Source organism: Dryobates pubescens, unplaced genomic scaffold (genome assembly GCF_014839835.1).
Source record: "Dryobates pubescens isolate bDryPub1 unplaced genomic scaffold, bDryPub1.pri scaffold_76_arrow_ctg1, whole genome shotgun sequence".
In the NCBI taxonomy this organism is placed as follows: domain Eukaryota; kingdom Metazoa; phylum Chordata; class Aves; order Piciformes; family Picidae; genus Dryobates; species Dryobates pubescens.
In genome coordinates, this window is record NW_026530795.1 from 21,448 (window position 1) to 45,873 (window position 24,426).

Here is a 24,426-nt window from a genome sequence, read left to right on the forward strand (position 1 = left end):
CAGTTTGGACTCTGAGTAGGTGCAGTCGGTAATGGAAGGGGGTTGGGGGATGAAGGCATGAGGAGACCTCCTGTTCTGATGGCAGTGCTGCTCTGGAGCACAGCTCTGTCCCACAAGCAGCCCCGGCCTCTCCCTGCCTGCAGGCCCAGCACTGCCACACAGCAGCACAGTGCCCAAGCTGCCAGAGCACTCAGGCCTTGCCCCAGCACAGAGGCTCAGCAGGAGAGGGTGGAAGGGAAGAAAGAGCAGCTGAGGACAGCCCAAGCTCTGGGGCTGCCTGGCACTGCTGCTGTGCTGGGACTCTGCCCCTCCACCTCTGCACACAGGCACTGCTCTGCAGCTCCACAGAAGCCTTGGAGGAAGGAACTCAGAGAAACAACTCCCTGCAGGGTCCATTATTGTGTTGAACACACAGGGAGCACAGCTCCTCATGTCTGCAGCCTCTGGGCCACAGCAGACAGGACAACACTGAAACAGAAATGGTCTGAAGAAAGACATTTGTGTGGGAGCAACATTCTCACAAGGGGAACAGCACCAGCAGTAGCCAGAACTTGAACAGCCAGGCTGGGCCTGCACTGAGTGACATCAGAACTGCTCTCCAGGAGAAGACAAAGAGTTTATTGCTGCTGAAAGCATCCAGGCATCAGTTGGCTCAGGGCAGCCTTCAGCTCCTGGTTCCTCAGGCTGTAGATGAGAGGGTTCACTGCTGGAGGCACCACTGAGTACAGAACTGACACCACCAGGTCCAGGGATGGGGAGGAGATGGAGGAGGGCTTCAGGTTGGCAAAGATGCCAGTGGTGACAAACAGGGAGACCACAGCCAGGTGAGGGAGGCAGGTGGCAAAGGCTTTGTGGCGTCCCTGCTGAGAGGGGATCCTCAGCACTGCCCTGAAGATCTGCACATAGGACACCACAATCAACACAAAACAGACAAAGACTAAACAGGCACTGGCCACAAGAAGCCAAAGTTCCCTGAGGTAGGATGAGGAGCAGGAGAGCTTGAGGATCTGGGGGATTTCACAGAAGAACTGGTCTACAGCATTGCCCTGGCATAAGGGCAACGACAATGTATTGGCTGTGTGCAGCAGAGCAGTGAGAAAGCCACAGGCCCAGGCAGCTGCTGCCAGGTGGAGACAAACTCTGCTGCCCAGGAGGGTCTCATAGTGCAGGGGTCTGCAGATGGCAACGTAGCGATCGTAGGACATGGTGGTGAGGAGAAAATACTCTGCTGAAATGAAAAATGGAAAGAGAAAGACCTGGGCAGCACATCCTGCATAGGAGATGTCCATGGTGTCCCTCAGAGAATTGTCCATGGATTTGGGCACAGTAGTGGAGATGCAGCCTATGTCAGTGAGGGCAAGGTTGAGGAGGAAGAAGTACATGGGGGTGTGGAGGTGGTGGTCCCAGGCTATGGTGGTGATGATGAGGCCATTGCCCAGCAGGGCAGCCAGGTAGATGGCCAGGGAGAGCCAGAAGTGCAGGAGCTGCAGCTGCCTTGTGCCTGAGAATGGCAGGAGGAGGAAGTGGGTGATGGAGCTGCTGTTGGCCATCTGCTGCCTCTGGCCATGGAGACCTGTCCAAGGAGGGAAAGGCAGTGACAAGTTAGGGCACACTTCTCTCAGCCTCATTGTAACTCCTGTCCCTGAGCTGCATGAGGAATGGATCAGCTCAGTCCCACCACTATCACCCCATGTCAGAGTTCATCACAGCTTCATATGCAGCAGGGACCCAGAATTGCCATGAAGATTCCTCTGGTGTCAGAGCAGAAAGTGACCAACAGCCCAATCCCAGGGGACAAGAGTCCCATGGAGAGGTGGAGAAACAGGGACCAGCCTTGCAGTGCTGCAGAGACAATGAGGGGGAGAAAGTCAGAGGGGACAGGGGTGAAGCCTTCTGCTTCTCCAGCTCTGCTCTCTGCAGCTTACAGGATGGAAATGAAGAGCTTTGGTCCTCCTTTTGTGTGCACACTCCAGGAGCCTTCAGATCAATGTCAGCTGCCAAAGTTGTGACTCCTGACCTGGAGCCCATAGCTTTGAGGGCACTGCCTCTGCTGGTTAGAAGAGGAGATCAAAAGGTTGCATTGGGAAATGTGTCTGCAGTGCAGAGAATGGCACAGAGGTGCCTGATCCCCCTTGCCAGGGCATCTCTGACATCCCTCTCCCCCAGCTGCCCAAGTCCTTGCTGCTAGCAGCTGTCCCTGCCAGGAGCTGCTTCTCTGTGCCCAGCTCTCATCCCTGTCCCTGCTGACAGAGCTCATCCCACCTGCTGTATTCTGAGATCTGCCCTACAGACCCCTCCCAGTAGCAGGACACTGCCCAGGGGCAGCTCTGGGTGTGCAGGGCTCAGGAGCAGCTCAAAGGCTAATGAGAGTCTTATCCAGAGTGGAGGAACAGACTCTAAACTCTAGTCTCACACAGCCCACCCAGCACACCAAGGTGATCTTGTTCTTGAAAACCCTCTCAGAAATGCCCAGGCATGAGCCAGGACTGTGAGCAGCTCTGGCCAATGCAGCTCCCTCCCCACAGCAGAAGGACCCTGCCCTGCACTTCCCTGCCCTGCCCTGCCCTGCCCTGCCCTGCCCTGCCAGGGCTGTCTCCTTCCACTCATAGCTTCTCCCCACAGCAGTGTGTGGAGCTCCCTGGGCAGGCTGAGAGCTGAGCCTGGCAGGCAGCAGAGTCCCTGCCCCAGCACACAGCCCCTGAGCTGCAGGGACCCTGCTCTGAAGGACAGCCCTGACCACCCCTGCCTGCACCTCAGGGCTCCACAGCTCTTCAGAAAAGCCTGAAAAGAGCCTCTGCACAGGAAGATTTCCTTCCAGCCCCCACCAGCTGTGGCTGTGCCAGCTTTAGGAGATGCCTCCAAGAGCTGCACCTGCACTGCCCTGCCCCCACAGACTCACCATGTCAGTGACTGCAGTGACTTCTCCTCCTGTCAGCTCTCAGTCAGCCTCCTGGACACCTCGAACCTCTCTTTGCCTTTCTCATCTCACTGAGATCCACTGGCAGTGCCCTCAGCCCTGCTGTGCAGAGCAGAGGAGCTGCTCCTGTCCACAGCTGACACTTTTCATTGCTGCCTGCTTTCCAGCAGCTCCCTCCAGCCATGGAGCTCAGCCCAGCTGAGCAGCAGAGGACCAACCTAAGGGCATTTTAATGACCCTCTGGTGGCTTTGGTGCCATGTAAACATCAGAGACTGAGAGGGAGATGATGAAACCTCTCCAGAAGTTGAAGTCACTTTCAAACTCTGAAGTTTCTTCTCTTGTTGATGGGTCCCAGTGAGGACACTGCTGGGAAAGTGTCTGCAGGCTGTGGTTGAAGCAGAGAACTGGAGGCAGTGCTGAGAGGTCAGCACAAGCAGAGGAAGAGGTCTCTGATGCTGAGCAAACCTGGAGGTGTTTCATTAATGCAAAGGGTCAAGGCCTGAGCCCTGGCTCCTGGACAGGCAGATCGTGTCCCTCACTAACCCCTCAGGGCTCTTCCTGGAGCAGTGGGATGTGGAGAGGACCAATGTCATGGGCAGGACACAACCCCTCCCAGGCTCCTGAGGATGGACGAGGAGGCAATGAGGCCCCAGGGCTGGAAGGAGGAGTTGTCTCCTCAGAGGCAGCAGTGGCACAGACCACAGCCAGAACCCAAGGCATGAAGAGCTTGGCTCTGCCAGGAGCCTTTCAGCTCTTGCACAGCCCTCTGTCATCTGCCCCTCAGGCTGTCCTCTGCTGCTGCATCAGCTGAGCCTCTTTCCCTGCAGGATGTAGTCACCCAGCCAGCTGCCCCACCTTACTGGCACCTTCCTTTGCTGCTCTCTCTCCATCCTCCCTGGCTCTTCCTTGAAATATCAAGACTTGAGCTGATGCAGGCTGGTGCTGGGTCTGATGTTGCACCACAGCACTGCCCTGGCAGTGACATTTCTTTCTCCTCATATCCAGCCTGGACCTCTCCTGCTCCACTTTGTGGCTTTATTTCTTTCTCCTGCTGCTCTTCACTAGTCAGGAAATCTCATGTTTCCAAGCACTCTCAAGCTACTCCTCTACTCTTCTCATTCTCCACACCACTGGGCTCAGGGGCTTCAGCCACTACCTAGTGGTCATATGTCAGATGCCTCCAAATCCCTGGTCAAAGGTCAGTGGCTTTAAACTGACAGAATGGAGAGCTAGATCAGATAGAAGGAGGGAATATTTTATGGTGAGGGTGGCAGGACACTGGAAAAGGTTACCCAGAGAAAGGGAGAAGAGGAGGTTCTGAGGAGACCTTCTTGTGGCCTTCCAGTATCTGAAGGAGGCTACAAGAAAGCTGGGGAGGGACTTTTGAGGGTGTCAGGGAATGATAGGACTGGGGGGAATGGAACAGAACTAGAAATGGGTAGATTCAGCTTGGATTTTAGGAAGAAGTTCTTCCCCATGAGGGTGGTGAGAGACTGGCACAGGCTGCCCAGGGAGGTGGTGGAAGCCTGGAGGTTTTTAAGGCCAGGCTGGATGTGGCTCAGTGCAACCTGCTCTAGTGTGAGGTGTCCCTGGCCATGGCAGGGGGGTTGGAGCTGGATGACCCTTGAGGTCCCTTCCAACCCTAACAATTCTATGATTCCTCATCCCTTGAAGTGTCCAGGATCATTAACTCTGAGCAACCTGAACTGGTGGAAGATGTCCTTCCTCATGGTCATGGGTTGGGATTTGTTGCTCTTTTAGGTCCCTTCCAACCCAACCCATTCCAGGATTCTTTAATTCTAATATCCCCAAGGCTTTCTCCACAGGGCTGCAGATCTCTACAGACACCATGGAGGTGCTTTCACCTCACCTTGCCCCCAACAACCTGACAGCAAAGAAAGAATTGCACTTTTAGGACATGAATGGCCAGGGCTTTGGAGAATCAAGTCAGAGCCCAAGTGCACCTCACTCAGAAGAGGAAAGACGCAGTGAATTCGACTGAAGCAGGAGGATGATTTGACACAGTTAATGAAGCTGATGTACTTCAGCAAGGTGTAACAGAGATGCAAACAGCTTCAGTTTGGTGTCAAGGTTCACTCTGACACTTACAACATGGATGAAACAGACAAAATTCCCTGGATTTGGGGTGGGATTAGAATGATTGTGACAGGAAAATCTCCTTGGGGCTGGGCTGGAATAATTTTACAGAGAGATTGGGGGTGAAGGGGGTCAGGGAAGCCCTCCTGTTGAGTCACAGCATTCAGCATGGACCCTCCTCTGCAGAGAGAAGTGCAAGTGGGTTTAGACCCAATCCTAGTGCCAGACTTGGTCCCTGGTTTATGACTCAGAGTTGGGTGCAGGGATTTCAGGGGCAGAGCTTTCCCAAGGCACTGTGGCTCCTGCAGAACTTGAAGGCAGCAGCAGCAGTTTAAAACTCCTTCAACAGTTCTGGTGAATCATGAGCTCAGGCTGTGTGGATTTTACAGCAGCACTGAAGTCACACCCCAACAGCCCTGTGTCCTAGCTGTGCTGTGAGACCCCAGCCTGGCTTTGAATGAGGCCATTGGTCCTGAGGATAAGATAAGGTATGGAACACAATGATGGGTTACACCCATCCTGAAAGCAGGGGGAGAGGGTTTGTGAGAGCCCTTCCCCCCCTGGAGGGGGGTTTTCTCCCCAGGAAACTGAGTTAGTCTGTTCCACTCCCCCTCCCTGTCCAGCAAAACTATGAAGGGGAGGGTACAGTGACCACTGGGGGCTCTTTTGCTTCTGCCTCACCAGGAAGAGAGCACTAAGAGAGTCACTGCTGGCTTCCTGCTTCTCTGCCACGTGGTAAGGCCTGGTCTTTCTCCCTGCTGCATCCATATCTCTCCAAAGGACTGTTGGTTTTGTATCTCCTTATCCATCCTTGTCCTTACACTTGTGAACCCTTCCTGTTATTGATATATATATTTATATTAAAGAAAATTTTACCTCTCTGCTTCCAAACTGACTCCAAATTATTTCTCAGTAGATTTACCTCCTTCCTTTTGCTTTATCCCCATTTCTTTCCTTTTCTTTTCCCATTCCCTTATCTCTCCCTATTCTTTCCCCTTTCCTTTTTCTCTATATAAGGAAAGAGGAAGGGGGTGCAGGGGAGGGATTCTCAGTCTTGCCCCCATCTGAGCTCTTCAATCCCAGTTAAGGCTCAAACCACCACAATTTTTGGCACTCCAATGTGGGGCTTGGAAATTAATATTCTCTTTGGAAAGCAATACTTTGTCTGAAAGAAAGGGACTGGAAGCAGAGATGTCAATTTCGAAGCATCTGATGTCCCAAGCTTTTGCATGGGTGTTTGGCTGGAGCTTTTGGACCCATATCTACAAATTGATAACTTACCATGTGGTGTGGTTAATGAGAGAGATGCTGCTCAACTAGATAAAAACTTCACCAATGCAGGTGGCCATGGACCTCCTGAATGATTTGAATTGTACTGGCAGTGGTAACTTCTCTAACACAGGAAATTTCCCTGAAGCAAGCTACAAAACCAACGGTGTAGATAAAAATGTCTGTGATGGAAAATTGCCTTACATTGCAATATGCTCCATGTGCTTAAATGTAATCCTTACAGGGGCATTTGCTGTGACCATGTTGGGTGGGGAAGGGTTCACAAGGGTAAGGAACAAAGATAGATGGGGAAAATATGTATGCAAAATCAGTCATTTGGATAGGCATGGGTGTAGCAGGGAGGAGGACCAGGCCTGACCACATGGCAGAGAAGCAGGAAGCCAGGAGCAGTCCTCTCGTCCAGGTGAAGCAGAAGCCAAAGAGAAAGAAAATGGCTGCAGTCTCCTCCTTTTTATAGGCTTGCTGGACAGGGAGGGGGAGTGGAACAGACTGACTCAGTTTGCCAGGGGGAAACGCCCACCAGGGAGAGCAAGACACTCACAAGCCCTCCCCCCCTGCTTTCAGGATGGGTATAACCCATCACAAAGGGGATGGAGGGGACCCCTGCAAGCACACAAGGAATACACAGGAGGCAGCAGACCAGGAGGAACCCTCTCTCCCTGTCCTAAGTTCTGCCTGCTGCAACTCATAGAGCTGAAGACACCACATGTTGGAGGCTGCTCTCCCTCCCCTGCTCCAGGGAGGACAGTACAAGCCAACAAGGATGACATCTCCTCCAAGCCAAAGCAGCAGCATCCTTCCTCCCACCCAAACCACCTTGAGGGCTGGAGGTGTGCTAATATAATTCCTTTCCTCTTCTCTCTCTCTCCACTTTTTCCTTCTCTCTCTTCTTCTGTTCCATCCACTTTATTTTGTTAATAAGCAGCCTGGCTGTTGATAGTTTGGCCTCCTTTGTGCTTCTAATTTCATAACTCAGGAATGTTTCAAGAGAGCTGAGTCTCTGTCCCCCTTCAGACTGAGACACAGCAAAAATGCTGCCAGGGAGCACCAATGCTTGGTCTTCATAGACTGCTCTCTTTCCACTTCGACACTCCCCTTCTGATCCCTTGTGTTGGTCTAAGGCCTGTAAGCTTGCTCAGGGCTTTGCAGTGTGGCAGTCTCTGATCACAGACAGGGACAGGCCATGAGCCCATGCACCTGGTCTCCACAAGAGCAGTTCCACACAGCCCGGTGATCTGCTTAGGGCAGTGACTGAAGGATTAGGTCTTCTTCCAAACTTTCTCTCAAGAGCATGCCCAAGAAATTGTGCCACAGATGAAAGCACCAGGGAACAGCTAAAGTGTGTGAGTGTGCACAGCAGTGTCCTCACACAGCCAGGCCTCCTGCAAGAGACCTGAAGGACCAGCAGAGAAAGGTCTGCTTTGTGCCTTCTCTCCCAGGACAGTCATCCTGGACTAGTCCTCACAACCACCGTTCCCAGCACTGCCTCTCACCATGGTTTGGAGAGGTTCTTTGTCCCTCCACAGGAGGGCATGGCCTCAGGAGGTCAGCAGTGCCTGTTTGCATTGTGCAGATGAGATGTCAGCAGATGAGGTGAGGTGAATTTGAGTGAGTAAAAACACCATCAGTTATTGCTGGGGGTACTAAGGCACTGGAGGTTTGAGGAGCCTCCCAACCAGGGGCAGCAGGAGGCCAGGGAGAAACTCTGACTGCTGCAGGGCAGGGCCTGTGTGAGTGATGGGAAAAGACTCTGTCTCTGAACATCCCACACTTCATTAGGGGTCCATGAGGCCAGCTCAGATGTGGACACCTGACAGAGCTGGGACATTGCTGTGTGTCACTCCAGAACAAACCCTACTGGCCCAGGGAGATTCATCTCAGATGGCTTGGGCAGGCTCCTGTCTGCTCACATCACCCTTGCTGGACTGTGCCCTGAGATGTGCACAGAGCCATCCCAGAGGTTCTGGGCTCCTTGGCAAAGGCCTCTTCAAGAACACCAAAAAGGAGGATGGGGAACATTGCAGGCTGGTCACCCTCAGCACAGTCCCTGGGAAGGTGAAGGCTCCAACACCTCTGCAGCTATTTGCAAGCCCTTGCAGGACAAGAGAGGTATTGCTGAACCCATATGGGTAGGGGCAAGAAGGGGATGTTTGGTGCCTGGACCTTAGCCAGGGCTTTGCCATGGTCCCCCATAGTCTCTTTACAGCCAGAGTGCTGAGAGCTGGAGTGCAGAAATGGGTGAGGTGGTGGCTGGGTGGTAGATGAGGCCGAAATGTATTCAGTATTCAGTATCACTAAGGTTGGAAGAGACCTCAAAGATCATCGAGTCCAACCTGTCACCACAGACCTCATGACTAGAGTAGGGAGGACAATAGTGCCCACTGCAGGCTTGAACTCACAAGCTTCCCATTAAGGGTCTTATGTGCTACCAACTGAGCCACACTTTTGAAGCACCAGTGTGTCACCAGTGTCACCAGTGGAGAGTCCTTCTGTCAGACACTTGCCAGTGGCATCCCTCAGGGCAAGCCCTTGGGCCAGCACTGTGGAATGTCTTCATGAACTCCCTGCACAATCTGACCCAGGGCCTTTGCAGCTCCTCTGCAGATGAAGCCAAACTGGGCAGAGCCCTTGAGGGACCTCATCTGCTGAACCCTGCCCTGAGCAGGATCATTGGACAAGAGGATGTGCAGGAGTCTCCTCCACAAATGCAGCAGGACAGAGCCAGCAGCTTCTCCACTCAAACCCTTGGTAGGCAATCTCCCAGATGGATCTGGTGAAACTTTGATCTGCTCAGGCTCTGGCCACAAGGAGGCTGATGGCTGAGTGTGCAATCTTGTGCTCAGTTGCGTCTCAGGAGCTCACCATTCAGTAGGAAGCCAAGGACTGGGAAAGGGGAGGTGAGGCCACCTCTGCCTCCTGAGAGGATTGGCCAACAGCAGAAACACAGCTGGGAAAGGGACTGTGAGGTCAGTTGTGTCTGCAGGAGCTGATAGGGCAGCCCTGGGCTCATGGCTGGCAGATGGGCACAGTGATCTGTCAGATGCCCTCTGCCAAAGTGCCTGGGCTGACTGCAGGAAGGGGCTGATGGTTTGGCTGCTGTGTCTCTGCTGCCTGAGTACCTGATGGGACAGCAGCAGGCACAGGGCTTGGTGCTGTCCATCCAAGAAACTGCAAGGCCAGCAGGCTTGGGAGCTCCTGGTGAGGTAGGAAAGAGCAGGAGAGAGGAACACTGCCAGATGGTGCAGCCTGGCAGGTGCAGACTGGCCATGAGGAGCAAGAAACCTCTCTCAAAGGGTAGTGCTGTGGCCTGAGAAGTTCTCCAGAAGGAGTCTGGGATCAGCCCTTCTCTTTGTGTCCCAAGGAGCAGAGTGTGAGTGTGGGCAGGTGTCAGTGAAGGCATGGGAAGGCCAAGGTGGGGAAGTGAGATGAGTGTCTGCAGCCTGCAGGGCAGGAGAAGCAGCTGTGAGACAGTGCAGGACAAAGCTGTGGTAGAGCTGGCAAAGGGCAATGGCAGTGGTGGGAGTGATGAAGAGAAGCCAAGGCTGTGCCCTCTTGACTCTGGCAATTCTCTGCCCCCGAGGCCTGTGAGGAGATGTTGTCCTAAGGCACTGGGAGGGCCTCACTGCCTCTTTCCACAGCCCCAGGAAGGCTGGGGACTGTCAGGCCCTTGTCCTCCACTCAGCATCACAAACCCTACAGGGGTCCTAAAGGAAGGCTGGAGAGGGACTTTTCATGAGGGTGCCTGGTGACAGGACAGGAGGGAAAGGTTTGAAGGTGAGGAAAAGGAGGTTTAGACTGGGTCTTAGGAAGAAGTTCTTCTGTATGAGGGTTGTGGGACTCTGGAATAGGCTGCCCAGGTAGGATGCCCTCTCCTGAGGGTGTTCAAGGCCAGGCTGGATGAGGCCTTGAGCAGCTGAGTCTATTGGAGAGGCATCCCTGCCTATGGCAGGGAGGTTGGAGCAGATGAGCTCTGAGGTCCCTTCCAACCTAGGCCATGCTATGCTGCTATGAAACCCACAGCCCACCCCCACTGCACCTGAAGAGCCTTGACCCACACATGAGGGACAGGATCTGCCTGCCCAGGGGCTGTGCTCAGGCCTTGGCCTTTGTGCTCCAGAAAGCAGAGCCAGAGTTTGCTCTCCTGCACTTTGCCTTTGTCTGCTGCAATCACAGCCTCTCCTGAGCTGCTCTAATGAGTCCCTGGGGAGGCTTTGGCAGTACCAAGCCTCAGTGGGGCCAATCAATGCTTCAAGGTACTTTGTGTTTTGCTTCTTACTTCTTTCACAGTTTCTTCACTCTTCTCTCAGTACCTGAGGTTCATGGAATGATTCCTAAGTGCCCTAAGGAGCTCTATTGTGTCTTTGCTGATTTCCAAGTGCACCTCACAAAGCTCAGATTTTGATGGTAACCTATTTGATTCTTTCTCAGATGAGGGCAGAGGTGACAGCAGCATCCACCAAGCCAGAATGATGCAGGCTGTCTGCTCAGGAGGTCTGGACTGGGAGGAGAAGCTGTCCTTTGAGGGCTGACATAGAGTGGACAACTTTGCTCCTCACCCTCCCCAACCTCCCCATTGCTGTCACTGCCCACCTGGGCCTTACATCCCTGCTTCTTGCATCAGACTTCTCCACTGCTCTCTGCAGCTGGCGCTCACAGCTCCATGGCACCAGCTGCCCCCTGCTCTCCTTAGAGAACTGCCTGCACACAGCCACAGAAGAATTGTTGCTGTTTGGAAGCAAAGCAAAGCCAAGACTGAGAAAGTTCCCTCAGCAGTCCATGCCCTCTGGACCCATCTGCTCAGCACAAGCTGTCTCTCAGCAGCTTGCCTGTCCACAAGGATGAGGCAAAGCCAACAAGTTCTGCCATGGCTGTGATTTCTCAGCCAGTCAAGAGTTCTTGAGAGTCAGAAGCAGATGAAAAGGTTGGATCCTAGCAGCCTTACCTTATGAATAAATCAGCAATGCCCAAGGTGATTCAGCAGAATGTGTTCTAATCCAAGAGCCTCTGAATGACAGAGTGGATAAGGACAAGGCTGACCCTGACTGCCTGCAAGGGATCCTGAAGTCAAATCTGTTTCTATGGCTGTTCCTGGAGAGAAGCACCAAGCACACAGACACAGGGACAGAGCTGGCTCCCTCCAGTGGAACATAGAGCTCCCCAACATGGTGACAACAAAGGTGTCTGTCCAAATGCACAGAGAGGTGGAGAGGAGGCTGGCAGAGGGTGCCCTGGAGTTCAGTTTCCTCCTTCTGGAGCTCAGGGCAAACACTCACAAAGCTTCAACATTCTCAGAGGATGAGAACTGAGCCTGGAGAAGTCTGACTTGGTGCTGGCCCTTGGTGCAGGTTGTGCCTGAGAGATGTCTGAGGGTGGAAGATGCTGGACACAGCTGCTGTGATCCAGGAGAGCTGCAAGGCTCTGGCTTTAGGGTCACTGTTTTTAGAGGAGGAGATCATTGACTTTCATCAGGTGTTTCTCTGAGCTGGAGAACCTTGGATGCTGAATCATCCTGGGATCTTTTGCCACTTGTACAGACCCTGACAATGTCCTGGGGGTGTCAGCCCCATCAGCACTACAGCCAGGGGACCCAGCACAGGAGTTAGGGCTCTGATCCCTCCATTGCAAGAAGTCACACACAGAGTGTCCTTATGTCTCAGTCACTTGGTCCCCAAGGATTTGCTCAAGAGCACAGGGGTGACCATTCCTCTCAGCAGCATGGCCTCCCAGAATGACCTGGACAAGATCTGGGAGGAGAAGAATCACCTGAAGAACAATTTGGAGGAGTCAAAGCTCAGCCTTGAGGAATAGTAGAAGTGGTTGATGAAGACATGGATGAGGACAGCAAGGATGAAGAGGAGGATGATATGGAATAGGAGAAGAATAAAGAGAAGGAGGAGGAAGAGAAAGAGGAGGAAGAGGGCAAACCCATCTCAGCCCCTCTGTGCCACCCAAGCAGCCACATCAGTGCCCTGAGTGTGGGCAAAGCTTCCCACCCAGCTTGGAGCTGGTAAAGCCCCACTGCCCCCAGCCCAGGGCCCAGCCCTCTGTTTGTGGTGACTACAGCAAGAACAACTCCCTCAGCTGCAACCTCATCTGGCACTGCTGAGTCCACAGCCAGAAGCAGCTGCACCTCTGAGCTGCTGAGGCAAGAGCTCCACCCAGAGATCTGCCCTCAGCCAGCACCGCTGCACCCACACCGGTGCCAGCCCTTCCCCTGCACAGGCTGCAGCAAGGGCTTCAGCCGCAGCTCCTCCCTCACCTGGCACATTCACCCCCACACCGGTGACCAGCGTGCCCCAGGGGATACAGCAATACACCGACCCCGGCACTGCCAGGCCAAACGTGCCCCCCCCGGGGGGCCTTCTCCAGCAGATGGAACTGCAATCTCCTCTTTTACACCTTCTTTCCTCAGGAGCAAATGTGCCCCTGCCCTTCCCAGCACCAGCCAGTGCTGAGGAGAGTAATGACAGTGCTGAGTCAGCACAGCCACTGCCACCACTGCAGCTGGGCTGGGATTTGGCTGTTTGTTCCTCAACACTTTGGGTTCTGGAGAGGCAAAAGAAAAACCTCACCCCAAGGATAATGCCTAATTAGAATGGAAACCCCAACCCTAATAAAGTATTGTCTCTTGCTGCTTTTCTTTGGACATTTCTTTCCCAAAAGGCCACTTTGGGGGACATTTCTTCCCAGGGCCAGGGCTGGAGCCATGTGCTCAGTTCAGGGAGGTGTCCTTGAGGGGTCCTGGGAGAGTCTTGAAGGTCAAGTGAGGCAAGCAAAATAACTCATGTAGCCATTCAACAGGATCCTTTAATAACCTGCATGGACACGGAATGGATCACTCCAAAGCTTACACCTGCTTGTCCTGGAGGCACAAGCCTGAACATGCTCAAACACAAACCCCTTTGTACCTCTTCCCTGTAGGGCTGGGGTATTCAGCACAAAACTAGACCAAGGGCAAGGTGCTGGCAAGTCTGCAAAGCTGGACAGGCCCAGGCTTGTCTAGGCAGGGCCTGTGGTTGAGGGAATCAAAGGGCACATTTTGCAGCTGTGCCTGGCCATCTGCCACGCTTATGGACTCCCTGTGCAGCTTCCCAGGGGTTGGGCAAACTTTATTCTCTAGGTTGAACTCTCTTGTTCCTCTCTTTCTTTCTCTTCTGCCATTGGCCATTATTGTCTCCAGCACCTTATTAATCCAAGCCAAGATGGTAAACAACTCTCCCTTGTTCTACCAAGAAGACTTGGGGTTCCCCAAAGCCTATTTTGTCCACATGAAACTGGAATGTGCTGTAGCTGCAGCTGGTGAATGCTGCTGGACTGGAAAGCAGCCTCTGCATGCCTGCTGCCTGAGTCTGCAGCCAGAAAGCTGCTTTGCTCCACCTGTGACACCTGAGGTGCTGGTGCAAGCTGCTGGAGCTGTGGTGAGATGAATGAGAACCGCTCATCCCACCCTGAGCACTGGAGAACTGTCAACTGCTTGCCCGGCCGCAAGCTGCCCTGCGAGCCCATGAGCCACAAGCTGCTCACTCAGAGCCCCAACAAGCTGCTGCAGCCTGAGCTGAGGGCAGCTGCCTCTCTGCTCACAGAGAAATTCTGCCTCAGGGGGAGACTGCTTCTTCCCTCCACACACACACTCTGCACAGCTCCTCTGCTGGGCACCATCTTCTCTGCTTTGTTTCACTTGTGCAGACTGCACTCTGTGCTTTGGAGCATAATTGCAGTGTCCAAAAAGGTCCCAGGCAGCAGTGCCCTGAGCACATAGGCTGATTCCTATCAAGTCTCTTTGTACAGCTCTGTACTGGCTGCCTCTGTAGCAGCCATAGAGTCCCCTTGCAGGTGCACTGCTCTTGAGGCATTAGGTCTTTCTTATGCTGAATCAGTGTTTAAAAGATTCTAGCTTGATTAAACTGTTCAAGTTGTATTGAATGCGTGTGTTGTGAAACACATTAACCACAACCAAATAGTTGTACCTGTGTGGGCATTATCACAGTGTCACATTAAAGGTTGGAAGGGACCTCATGAGACCATCAGGTCTGACCCTCCTGCTAAAGCAGGATCACTTAGGGTAGTCCACACAGGCGTGTACCCAGGTGGGTTTTGAAAGTCCCCAGAGAAGGAAACTTGTGGTAGTTTGAGGCTGTGCCTTTAAGAACAAACACTGCTGGAACACACTGGCTAAATGTTTTCGGTACTAGAACCAAAACATTCTGATATTCTAAACGAATTTCATTGGTTGATAAACAAAAATGTAGCTTTAGATTGTGAAGCAGTTGGAATTTTTTTTCCCTCAGTTCAGTTCGGTTTGGGAGTTGGGGGAGTTGGAGGTTTCAGCCTGTTCTCCCTGCCTGCTTCTTCTGCGAACTGCTGGAGCTGGCCTTCAGATAAGCAAACACTAATCCTGCATGGGCTTTTGAAGCTTGCTAACAACTCTTCTCCTTAGTAACTTGCCTTTCTCTCTCTCTAACCCCCTTTTTGGGGAGAAAGGGAGGTAGGGGGGGGAGAGAGGGGGTTCCAAGGAGGGGATCCCTCCCTCGGGGAGGGATTTTCGTTGTGTTGTCTTTGCTGTGTATTTCTGTGTATATATTGTAAATCCCTATATATATTGTGTTATATATAACCTGCTTTCCATATATGCTTGTAAATATATAGCTTTTGCTCTTCGACTGAGTTAGCTGTGGTTTCTTACTCTGTGGAGGAGGGAGAGCTAAGCCCTCTCTCAACCTACCACAGAAACTCCACAACCTCTCTGGGCAGCCTGTTCTAGTGTTCTGTCACCTGCACTGCAAAGAAGCTGCTTCTCATATTGAGGTGAAATCTTCTATGTTCAAGCTTGAACCTGTTGCTTCTTGCCTTATTATTGTGCACCACTGAAAAGAGATTGGCCCCTTCCACTTGCACCCACCCCTCAGATATTTATACACATGGAGTTCAACCAGGGCAGGTGAAGAATCCTGCACCTGGAGAGGACTAACCACCTGCAGCAGCTGGGGGAGAGCTGAGCTGCTGGAAAACAGCTCTGTGCAGAAGGCCCTGGGAGTGCTGGTGGGCAACAAGTTCCCCAGCAGGCAGCAATGTGCCCTTGGTGTCCAAGAAGGCCAATGGCCTCCTGGGGTGGATTAAGAAGAGAGTGGGCAGAGGGTTAAGGGAGGTTCTCCTCCCTCTCTACTCTGCCCTTGTGAAACCACATCTGGAGGATTGTGTCCAGTTCTGGGCTCCCCAGTTCAAGAGGAAGTTCCTGGAGAGAGTCCACAGGAGGGCTGGGAGGGTGCTAAGGGAACTGGAGCAGCTCTGGCAAGAAGAGGCTGAGAGCCCTGGGGCTGTATGGTCTGGCAAGAGGAGAGAGAGAGGGGATCTGAGCAGTGCATAGAAACCTCTCAAGGGTAGAGGTGATGAGGATGTGGCTCACAGCCTCAGCCCCTCTGAAGGGCACAGAAACTGTTGGAGTGGAGTGAGGCCAGGGTTGGGGGAAATCCATGGCACAAGGCCTGAGGAGATGACCTCCTCTGAGGGCAGTGCTGCTCTGGAGCCCTGCTCTGTGCCAGCAGTGCCCCTGGCCTGTCCCTACCTGCAGACCTAGCACTGCCACACAGCAGCACAGTGTCCAAGCTGCCAGAGCACTCAGGCCTTGCCCCAGCACAGAGGCTCAGCAGGAGAGGGTGGAAGGGCACAAAGAGCAGCTCAGGAAAACCTGGGGCTCCCTGGCACTGCTGCTGGGACTCTGACCCTCCACCTCTGCACACAGGCACTGCCCTGCAGCTCCACAGAAGCCTTGGAGGAAGGAACTCGGAGAAACAACTCCCTGCAGGGTCCTTTATTGTGTTGAACACCCAGGGAGCACAGCTGCTCATGTCTGCAGCCTCTGGGTCACAGCAGACAGGACAACACTGAACCAGAAATGCTCTGAAGAAAGACATTTGTGTGGCAACAACATTCTCCCAAGGGGAACACCACCTGCAGCAGCCAGAACTTGAGCAGCCAGACTGGGCCTGCACTGAGTGACATCAGAACTGCTCTGCAAGAGAAGACAAAGAGTTCATTGCTTCTGAGAGCATCCAGGGAGAACTGACACCACCAGGTCCAGGGAAGGGGAGGAGATAGAAGAGGGCTTCAGGTAGGCAATGGAGCCTGTGGTGATAAACAGAGAGACCACAGCCAGGTGAGGGAGGCAGGTGGCAAAGGCTTTGTGGCATCCCTGCTGAGAGGGGATCCTCAGCACTGCCCTGAAGATCTGCACATAGGACACCACAATGAACACAAAACACACAAAGACTAAACAGACACTGGCCACAAGAAGCCAAAGTTCCCTGAGGTAGGCTGTGGAGCAGGAGAGCTTGAGGATCTGGGGGATTTCACAGAAGAACTGGTACACAGCAATGCCCTGGGAAAGGGGCAGGGAAAATGTATTGGCTGTGTGCAGCAGAGCAGTGAGAATCCCACAGGCCCAGGCAGCTGCTGCCAGGTGGAGACAAACTCTGCTGCCCAGGAGGGTCTCATAGTGCAGGGGTCTGCAGATGGCAACATAGCTGCCTGGGCCTGTGGCTTTTTCTATGCTCTGCTGCACACAGCCAATACATTTTCCCTGCCCCTCTGCCAGGGCAATGCTGTGGACCAGTTCTTCTGTGAAATCCCCCAGGTCCTCAAGCTCTCCTGCTCCCCATACTACCTCAGGGAACTTTGGCTTCTTGTGCTCAGTGTCTGTTCTGTATCTGTCTGTTTTGTGTTGATTGTGGTGTCCTATGTGCAGATCTTCAGGGCAGTGCTGAGGATCCCCTCTCAGCAGGGACGCCACAAGGCCTTTGCCACCTGCCTCCCTCACCTGGCTGTGGTCTCCCTGGTTACAAGCACTGGCTTCTTTGCCTACCTGAAGCCCTCCTCTGTCTCCTCCTCATCCCTGGACCTGGTGGTGTCAGTGCTGTACTCAGTGGTGCCTCCAGCAGTGAACCCTCTCATCTACAGCCTGAGGAACCAGGAGCTCAAGGCTGCCCTGAGCCAACTGATCCCTGGATGCTTTCCGAAGCAATAAACTCTTTGTCTTCTCCTGCAGAGCAGTTCTGATGTCACTCAGTGCAGGCCCAGCCTGGCTGCTGGAGTTCTGGCTGCTGCTGCTGCTGTTTCCCTTGTGAGAATGTTGTTCCCACACAAATGTCTTTCTTCAGACCATTTCTGGTTCAGTGTTGTCCTGTCTGGTGTGACCCAGAGGCTGCAGACATGAGGAGCTGTGCTCCCTGGGTGTTCAACACAATAAAGGACCCTGTAGGGAGTTGTTTCTCTGAGCTCATTCCTCAGTTCCTCTGTGGAGCTTCAAGGCAGTGCCTGTGTGCAGAGGTGGAGGGGCAGAGTCCCATCACAGCAGCAGTGCCAGGGAGCCCCAGAGCTTGGGCTGTCCTCAGCTGCTGTGATTAAGAGACCAGGCCAGGTGTCCACTTTATTATGTTAAATTCTTCTTTATAAAACTAATACAACACAAAAGCCGTTTATGACAGGATCAGGGACTCTCTTACATCCATCTATGTGCCTGAAGTCTCACACTCTCAGGTCATAACACCACTCGTAATCAAATATCTGCCCTCCTCCAACAGCACTGCTGCACCATGTTTCACAAGCCATCAAGGCCAACACTGTTTCTTCTTATCAGTCCAGCAGTGCTTGGAGCTCAGATCTCCAAGGTTTAACCCTTCATTTCCCCCTTCTGTTATATAACAAGAGTCCCCTTAACAAAGCAATTAATCAAACTCTATAAGCATTACAATAAACAAGGTAAAAAAGGTAGCAAAAAGAATGAGGCAGTAAAAGCATACAGAATTGTTCTAAGAAAACTACAAAGCCAGAGAGAAAGTCCCCAATTACCAAGCAATTCGAAAGATGAAGGAAATAGCATGTACATTGATTTTTAAAGACTGTGGAACAATAGTTTGGGCCCAAATTCTCCACCCTAAATATTTCCAAGGTGGTACATTCTGAATTTTCTCAGGTGCTACACAAAACCCCACTTGAGTCACAGTGGATACAACAAGGGCTACAGCTTTCTCCATGAGCTCAGGGCTTTGTGCTGCCACTAGGATGTCATCCATGTAATGATATATCAGAGCATCAGGAAATGCCTCTCAAACAGGACTGAGAATTTTGGCTACATACCACTGACAAATTGTAGGACTATTTTTCATTCCTTCTGGAAGCACAACCCAATGATATCTCTGCAAAGGTTGCTGCATGTTGATGTCTGGAACTGAAAAAGCAAATTTAAGAGCATCATTTAGATGTAAAGGAATGCTAAAGAAGCAATCTTTTAGGTCCATAACTGTTAAATGCCAATATCGTGGTATCATTGTGGGTGAGGGTAGCCCTGGTTGGAGGCTGCCCATATCTTCCATAACGTCATTAATCTTTCTGAGATCATGGAGCAAGCGCCACTTGCCTGTTTGGTTTTTGATGACCAAAATAGGACAGTTCCATGGACTCATGGAGGGTACAATATGTCCTTTCCCCAATTGCTCTGTGACTAGTTCTTGGAGTGCAGGAAGCTTTTCCAATGTAGGGGCCATTGATCCACCCAGACAGGGGGATTTGTTTTCCATGTTAACTGAAGGGTGTCGCACACCGCAGTGGCCCCCTCTAAAAATGGGTGTTCATGGTCACCCCCCATTGTGAAAGCACATCACGACCCCATAGCACCATAGGCACAGGCAAAACAAAAGGTTTCACAGAAGCTGTATGTCCCTCTGGTCCCTGAATCTGAATGAAATTCAGGCTCTGATGACTTTCTCCAGCTCCCCCTATGCCTGCCAGCACCTGAGATGCACTAGCTACAGGCCAGCAGGGGGGGCATTTAGCTTTAGAAATCACTGTGATGTCTGCTCCAGTATCAATAATACCACTAAGCACTGTTTTCTGCTGACCATACATCAGGACACATTGACAGATAGGACGTTTTTGAGAGATAGTCTGTACCCACAGAATCTGTGGATCCCCAGTAGACCCAAATCCTCCTTCATTTCTTTGCAGGGGTGCCTTTGCAGGGGGACGTTCCGATCCCAAGGGAAGCAATAATAGCTGTGCAATACGACTTCCCTCCGGTACTGTGCAGGGCGGAAACAGAGCCCATGCCATGATCTGAATTTTATCTGTGCTGTCAGAGTCAACAACCCCAGGAAGCACAAAGTCCTGATAGCATTGTTGAGGATCTTCCTAATACTAATGCCTGAGTTTTCACTGGGAGAGGACCTGACACACCAGTTGGCAATAAATGCACCGTGGTACCAAGTAAAGTTACTGTGTGGGAGGTTGCCAGGTCCAGTCCTGCGCTGCCTGCTGTTGCTGGGCAGAGGTCAGAGGCGTGTGTGCTGCCAGCCTCTGGCTGGCCGGTGACGGCTGGATGATTTGTGTCTGCGCGCGGCGCCGTCCCACGCTCCACATCCGGTTTCCCTGTGCAGGCTGCCCTTGAGAATTATACTTAGATGGACATTGGTTAGCATAATGCCTCCCCTTATGGCACTTGGGGCAAGTCCCAGGTGCCTTAGGTTTGGCTCCGGTATTAGCTACCAAACAATTCTTTCTGAGATGACCCACAGCCATAACAGACTCCTGTATTCATTGGACCATTCATAGCTGCAAAAGCTGCAGCCATAGCTTCATACTTATATTCCATCATACCTATCCTGTTACATGCTTCAATCATTTCTAGCAAGGTGGGGTTTTGATTAGGCAAAGATTTTAACAGCTTCTTACAATCTGCATTTGCATTTTCCACAGCTAATTTCAGCAGGAAAAGGATAGGATAGGATAGGATAGGATAGGATAGGATAGGATAGGATAGGATAGGATAGGATAGGCCAGGTTGGAAGAGATCCTCAAGATCTTTGAGCAGAATAGAATAGAATAGAATAGAATAGAATAGAATAGAATAGAATAGAATAGAATAGAATAGAATAGAATAGAATAAGCCAGGTTGGAAGAGATCTTCAAGATCATCGAGTCCAACCTATCATCCAGCACCACCTAGTCAACCAAACCATGCAACCAAGCAACCCATCAAGTCTGCTCCTAAACACCTCCAATGATGGTGACTCCACCACCTCCTTGGGTAGACCACTCCAATGGGCAATCACTCTCTCTATGAAGGATTTCTTCCTAACATCCAGTCTAAACCTCTCCTGGCACAGCTTGAGCCTGTGTCCTCTTGTTCTGGTGCTGGTTGCCTGGGAGAAGAGACCAGCCCCCACCTGGCTACAATCTCCCTTCAGGTAGTTGTAGAAAGCAAGAAGGTCTCCCCTGAGCCTCCTCTTCTCCAGGCTAAGCAACCCCAGCTCCCTCAGCCTCTCCTCATAGGGCTTGTGTTCCAAACCCCCTTACCAACTTTGTTGCCCTTCTCTGGACACGTTCCAGTAAGTCAACATCTTTCCTAAACTGAGGGGCCCAGAAGTGGACAGAGGACTCAAGGTGTGGCCTAACCAGTGCAGTGTACAGGGGCAGAATGACCTCCCTGCTCCTGCTGGCCACATTGTTACTGATACAGGCCAGGATGCCATTGGCCCTCTTGGCTGCCTGGGCACACTACAGGCTCAGTAATATTTCCCTTGCCTCCCCATTGTCAGTTTGGCCTTCTAAAACCACTTTCAGCCTGTCTATGAATTGCATATAAGGTTCCCATGGTTAGCAACAGTTGTGCTAGAGATGTTAAGTCGTATGGTGTCATTACATGATTGTCGAGTATGGATGTTAAAAGATGAGCGAAATAAGGAGAAGAGAGCCCATGCTCAGCGGCAGTACGACGGAGTTCTTTAATCACTGGGAAGGCCAAAGCCTCCCATTGAGGGTTACCCGCTCTGCCCGCGTACAGTACAGGAAGGGGGGGGGGGGGGGGAAGGAGGAGCCCTGGGGGTTTTGGGTGCACCCTCAGGTGGGGTTTGGGGTCTTTCTGGGTTTACTTTGTTTTCTTTCTTGTCACTCTGTTTCCTTTTGTGCACACTCGCTGTTCTCTATTTAAACTCTCCACTACTTTTGCAATCTGTTTGTCAGAGCTGTGCTACCCACTGCTGGGCAGCTTGCTCTGGTTTCATCCAGAGCAACACAGGACCCTCCTAAGGAAACCACTGTGAGATCTGCCCAGATGCTGGATGCTGAGGAGTGGCAGGGGGTGGGGGAGGGAAGGGGCAAATTCTTAGGCTGGTGGTCACCTCTGGTGCTTTGGAATTTCAGGCCTGAGCAAGTGAAAAATCCTCCCCAGCTGGGGAAAGGTTTGGGCAGTCTGTTGTCAGCCTGGGAGTTCCTGAGAGACAGAAATCACTGCAATGTGCTTGGGCCTGGCCCATGCCTCTCCAGCCTTTCTCATCTCTGTGCAGAGGGCTCAGAGGCAAGAGAAGGTCTCTGGACCTACAGACAGTGCCACAGGCATGGCAGCTGAGTCAGAGAAGCAGCCTGTGCCAGGATCAGCTGCCCCTCGTAGTGAATGGTGCTTATGAGCAGGTTTGTGCCCCAAATATTATCAGCACATGCTTCTGTGTGTGTGACTCAAACCCCCTGCCTGGGGAGGTGGTGGAGTCGCCATCATTGGAGGTTTTCAGGAGAAGACTTGATGGGGTGCTTGGTGCCGTGGGTTAGATGTTTGGGTGGTGCTGGATTGGTTGATGGGTTGGACGAGATGATCTTGAAGGTCTCCTCCAACCTGGTTTATTCTATGTATTCTATGTATTTTGTTTTATCTGTGCCTATGGTGCTATGGGGTCGTGATGTGCTTTCACAATACGGGGTTGTTTGGGTGCCAGATTTAGCCAGATATGGCGATGACAGAGGTTCTTGGAATCAATATGGCTGACCAATATGATCGGGTATTGATCCTTTATTGTTCCAGTATTGCAGGCCTATGGCTCAGGCCTATGGTGAAAGCATGGCACAGTAAAGCATGGAAGGAGAGGAGACAGGACAGGCAGGAAAAGAAGAAGAAGTGCGTAGCAAGGAAACTGCTACAATTTATATAACCTTGGTATGCCTTGTTGGCATGGACTCATTGGTCCTCTATGAGTGACCACACATCACACTGTTGTAGATTATTGGTCCAACTATGGATGACACGCGAGGTTTGTTGATGCAGGTGCATGTCCTGTTGTCCCGAGATAACTCACTATGTTTCTAGCTACCAGCGTCTTGTTTTAGTTACAGTGCTGCAGGCACAGCACTGTTTCGGCATACTGGTAGCTGGCTCTGCCCTTGTGCTGGGCATGGCCTACCACCATGTCAGGCTCTTAAGCCTGCATTGCCAGATTGCTCACACCGCTCGTAACTGGTGTTCCCACAGGGAGTGACCATGAACACCCATTTTTAGAGGGGGCCATTGCGGTGCATGACACCCTTCAGTTAACTTGGAAAACAAATCCCCCTGTCTGGGTGGATCAATGGCCCCTACCATTGGAAAAGCTTCGTGCACTCCAAGAACTAGTCACAGAGCAATTAGGAAAAGGGCACATTGTACCCTCCACGAGTCCATGGAACTCTCCTATTTTGGTCATCAAAAAACAAACAGGCAAGTGGCGCTTGCTCCGTGATCCCAGAAAGATTAATGACATTATGGAAGATATGGGCAGCCTCCAACCAGGGCTACCCTCACCCACAATGATCCCATGATATTGGCATTTAACTGTTATGGACCTAAAAGATTGCTGCTTTAGCATTCCTTTACAACCAAATGATGCTCTTAAATTTGCTTTTTCAGTTCCAAATGTCAACCTGCAACAACCTTTCAAGAGATATCATTGGGTTGTGCTTCCAGAAGGAATGAAAAATAGTCCTACAATTTGTCAGTGGTATGTAGCCAAAATTCTCAGTCCTGTTGGAGAGGCATTTCCTGATGCTCTGATATATCATTACATGGATGACATCCTAGTGGCAGCACAAAGCCCTGAGCTCATGGACAAAGCCGTAGCCCTTGCTGTATCCACTGTGACTCAAGTGGGGTTTTGTGTAGCATCTGAGGAAATTCAGAATGTACCACCTTGGAAATATTTAGGGTGGAGGATTCAGACCCAAACAATTGTTCCACAGCCTTTGCAAATCAATGTACATGTGAAAACTCTTCATGATGTCCAGAAATTGCTGGGAACCATAAATTGCCTTCATCTTTTAAATTGCTTGGTAATTGGGGACTTTCTCTCTGGATTTGCAGTTTTCTTAGAACAATTCTGTATGCTTTTACTGCTTTATTCTTTTTGCTACCTTTTTTTACCTTGTTTATTGTAATCCTTAATTGCTTTGTTAAGGGGATTCTTGTTATATAACAGAAGGGGGAATTGAAGGGTTGAACCTTGCAGAGCCAAGCTCCAAGCACTGCTGGACTGATAAGAGGAGACAGTGTTGACCTTGATGGCTTGTGAACTATGGGAACACAGTGCAGCAGTGTAGTTGGAGGAGGGCAGATACCTGATTACGAATGGTTATTATGACCTGAAAGAGTAAGACTTCACATTTAGCAGATTGATATAACAGAATCCCTGGTTCCAGTCATAAGCTGCTTCTGCGTTGTACTAGCTTTTACAAAGAAGGTTATTGCATAATAAAGTGGACACCTGGCCTGCATCAGGCTGAGTCCCGTCTCTTAATCGCAGCAAGGATGCCTTTGATTTTCTTGGCAACCTGGGCTCCCTGTTGGCTCCTATTCAGCTGCTTGTCCATCAGAACCCCCAGGTCCCTTTCTGCCAACCTCTTTCCAGCTACACTGCCTCTGGAGCATTGCTTGGGGTTGTTGTGACTCAGGTGCAGGACCTGGCACTTGGCTTTGATGAAGCTCCTCCTGGTAACGTTGGCCATGGATCCAAACTACCCAAGTCCTTCTGCAGAGCCTCCCTACCCTCTGCCATCTAACTTGGTGTGATCTGCTGACTCACTGCTGACACACTCTGTGTCTTCACCAAGGTCATCAATAAAGTTATTAAACAGAAGTGGTCCCAACACTGAGCCCTGAGGAACACCACTTGTGAACTGCCACTAGCTGGATTTAACTTCACTGAGCACCACTCTTTGGTCCCTTTCACGCAGGCAGGGCTGTATCCAGCAGAGCATTGTTCATCCAAGCCAGGGATGGGTCCTGGTCTGTCCTGGGATGGAATCAGGGTTTCAGGAGATGCACTTTGTACTG

The 24,426-nt window shown here is 51.6% G+C and overlaps 1 protein-coding gene across 1 annotated transcript; it reads right to left on the reverse strand.

Moving 5' to 3' along the window:
- Positions 1 to 647: 647 nt before the first annotated feature.
- LOC128899826 (olfactory receptor 14A16-like) lies at positions 648 to 1,550 on the reverse strand (the record flags this gene model as incomplete). Its single annotated transcript, XM_054179534.1, has 1 exon — positions 648 to 1,550. A coding segment is annotated over exon 1 (903 nt), but the record flags the coding sequence as incomplete, so codon positions are not given.
- Between the last annotated feature and the right edge of the window lie 22,876 nt (positions 1,551 to 24,426).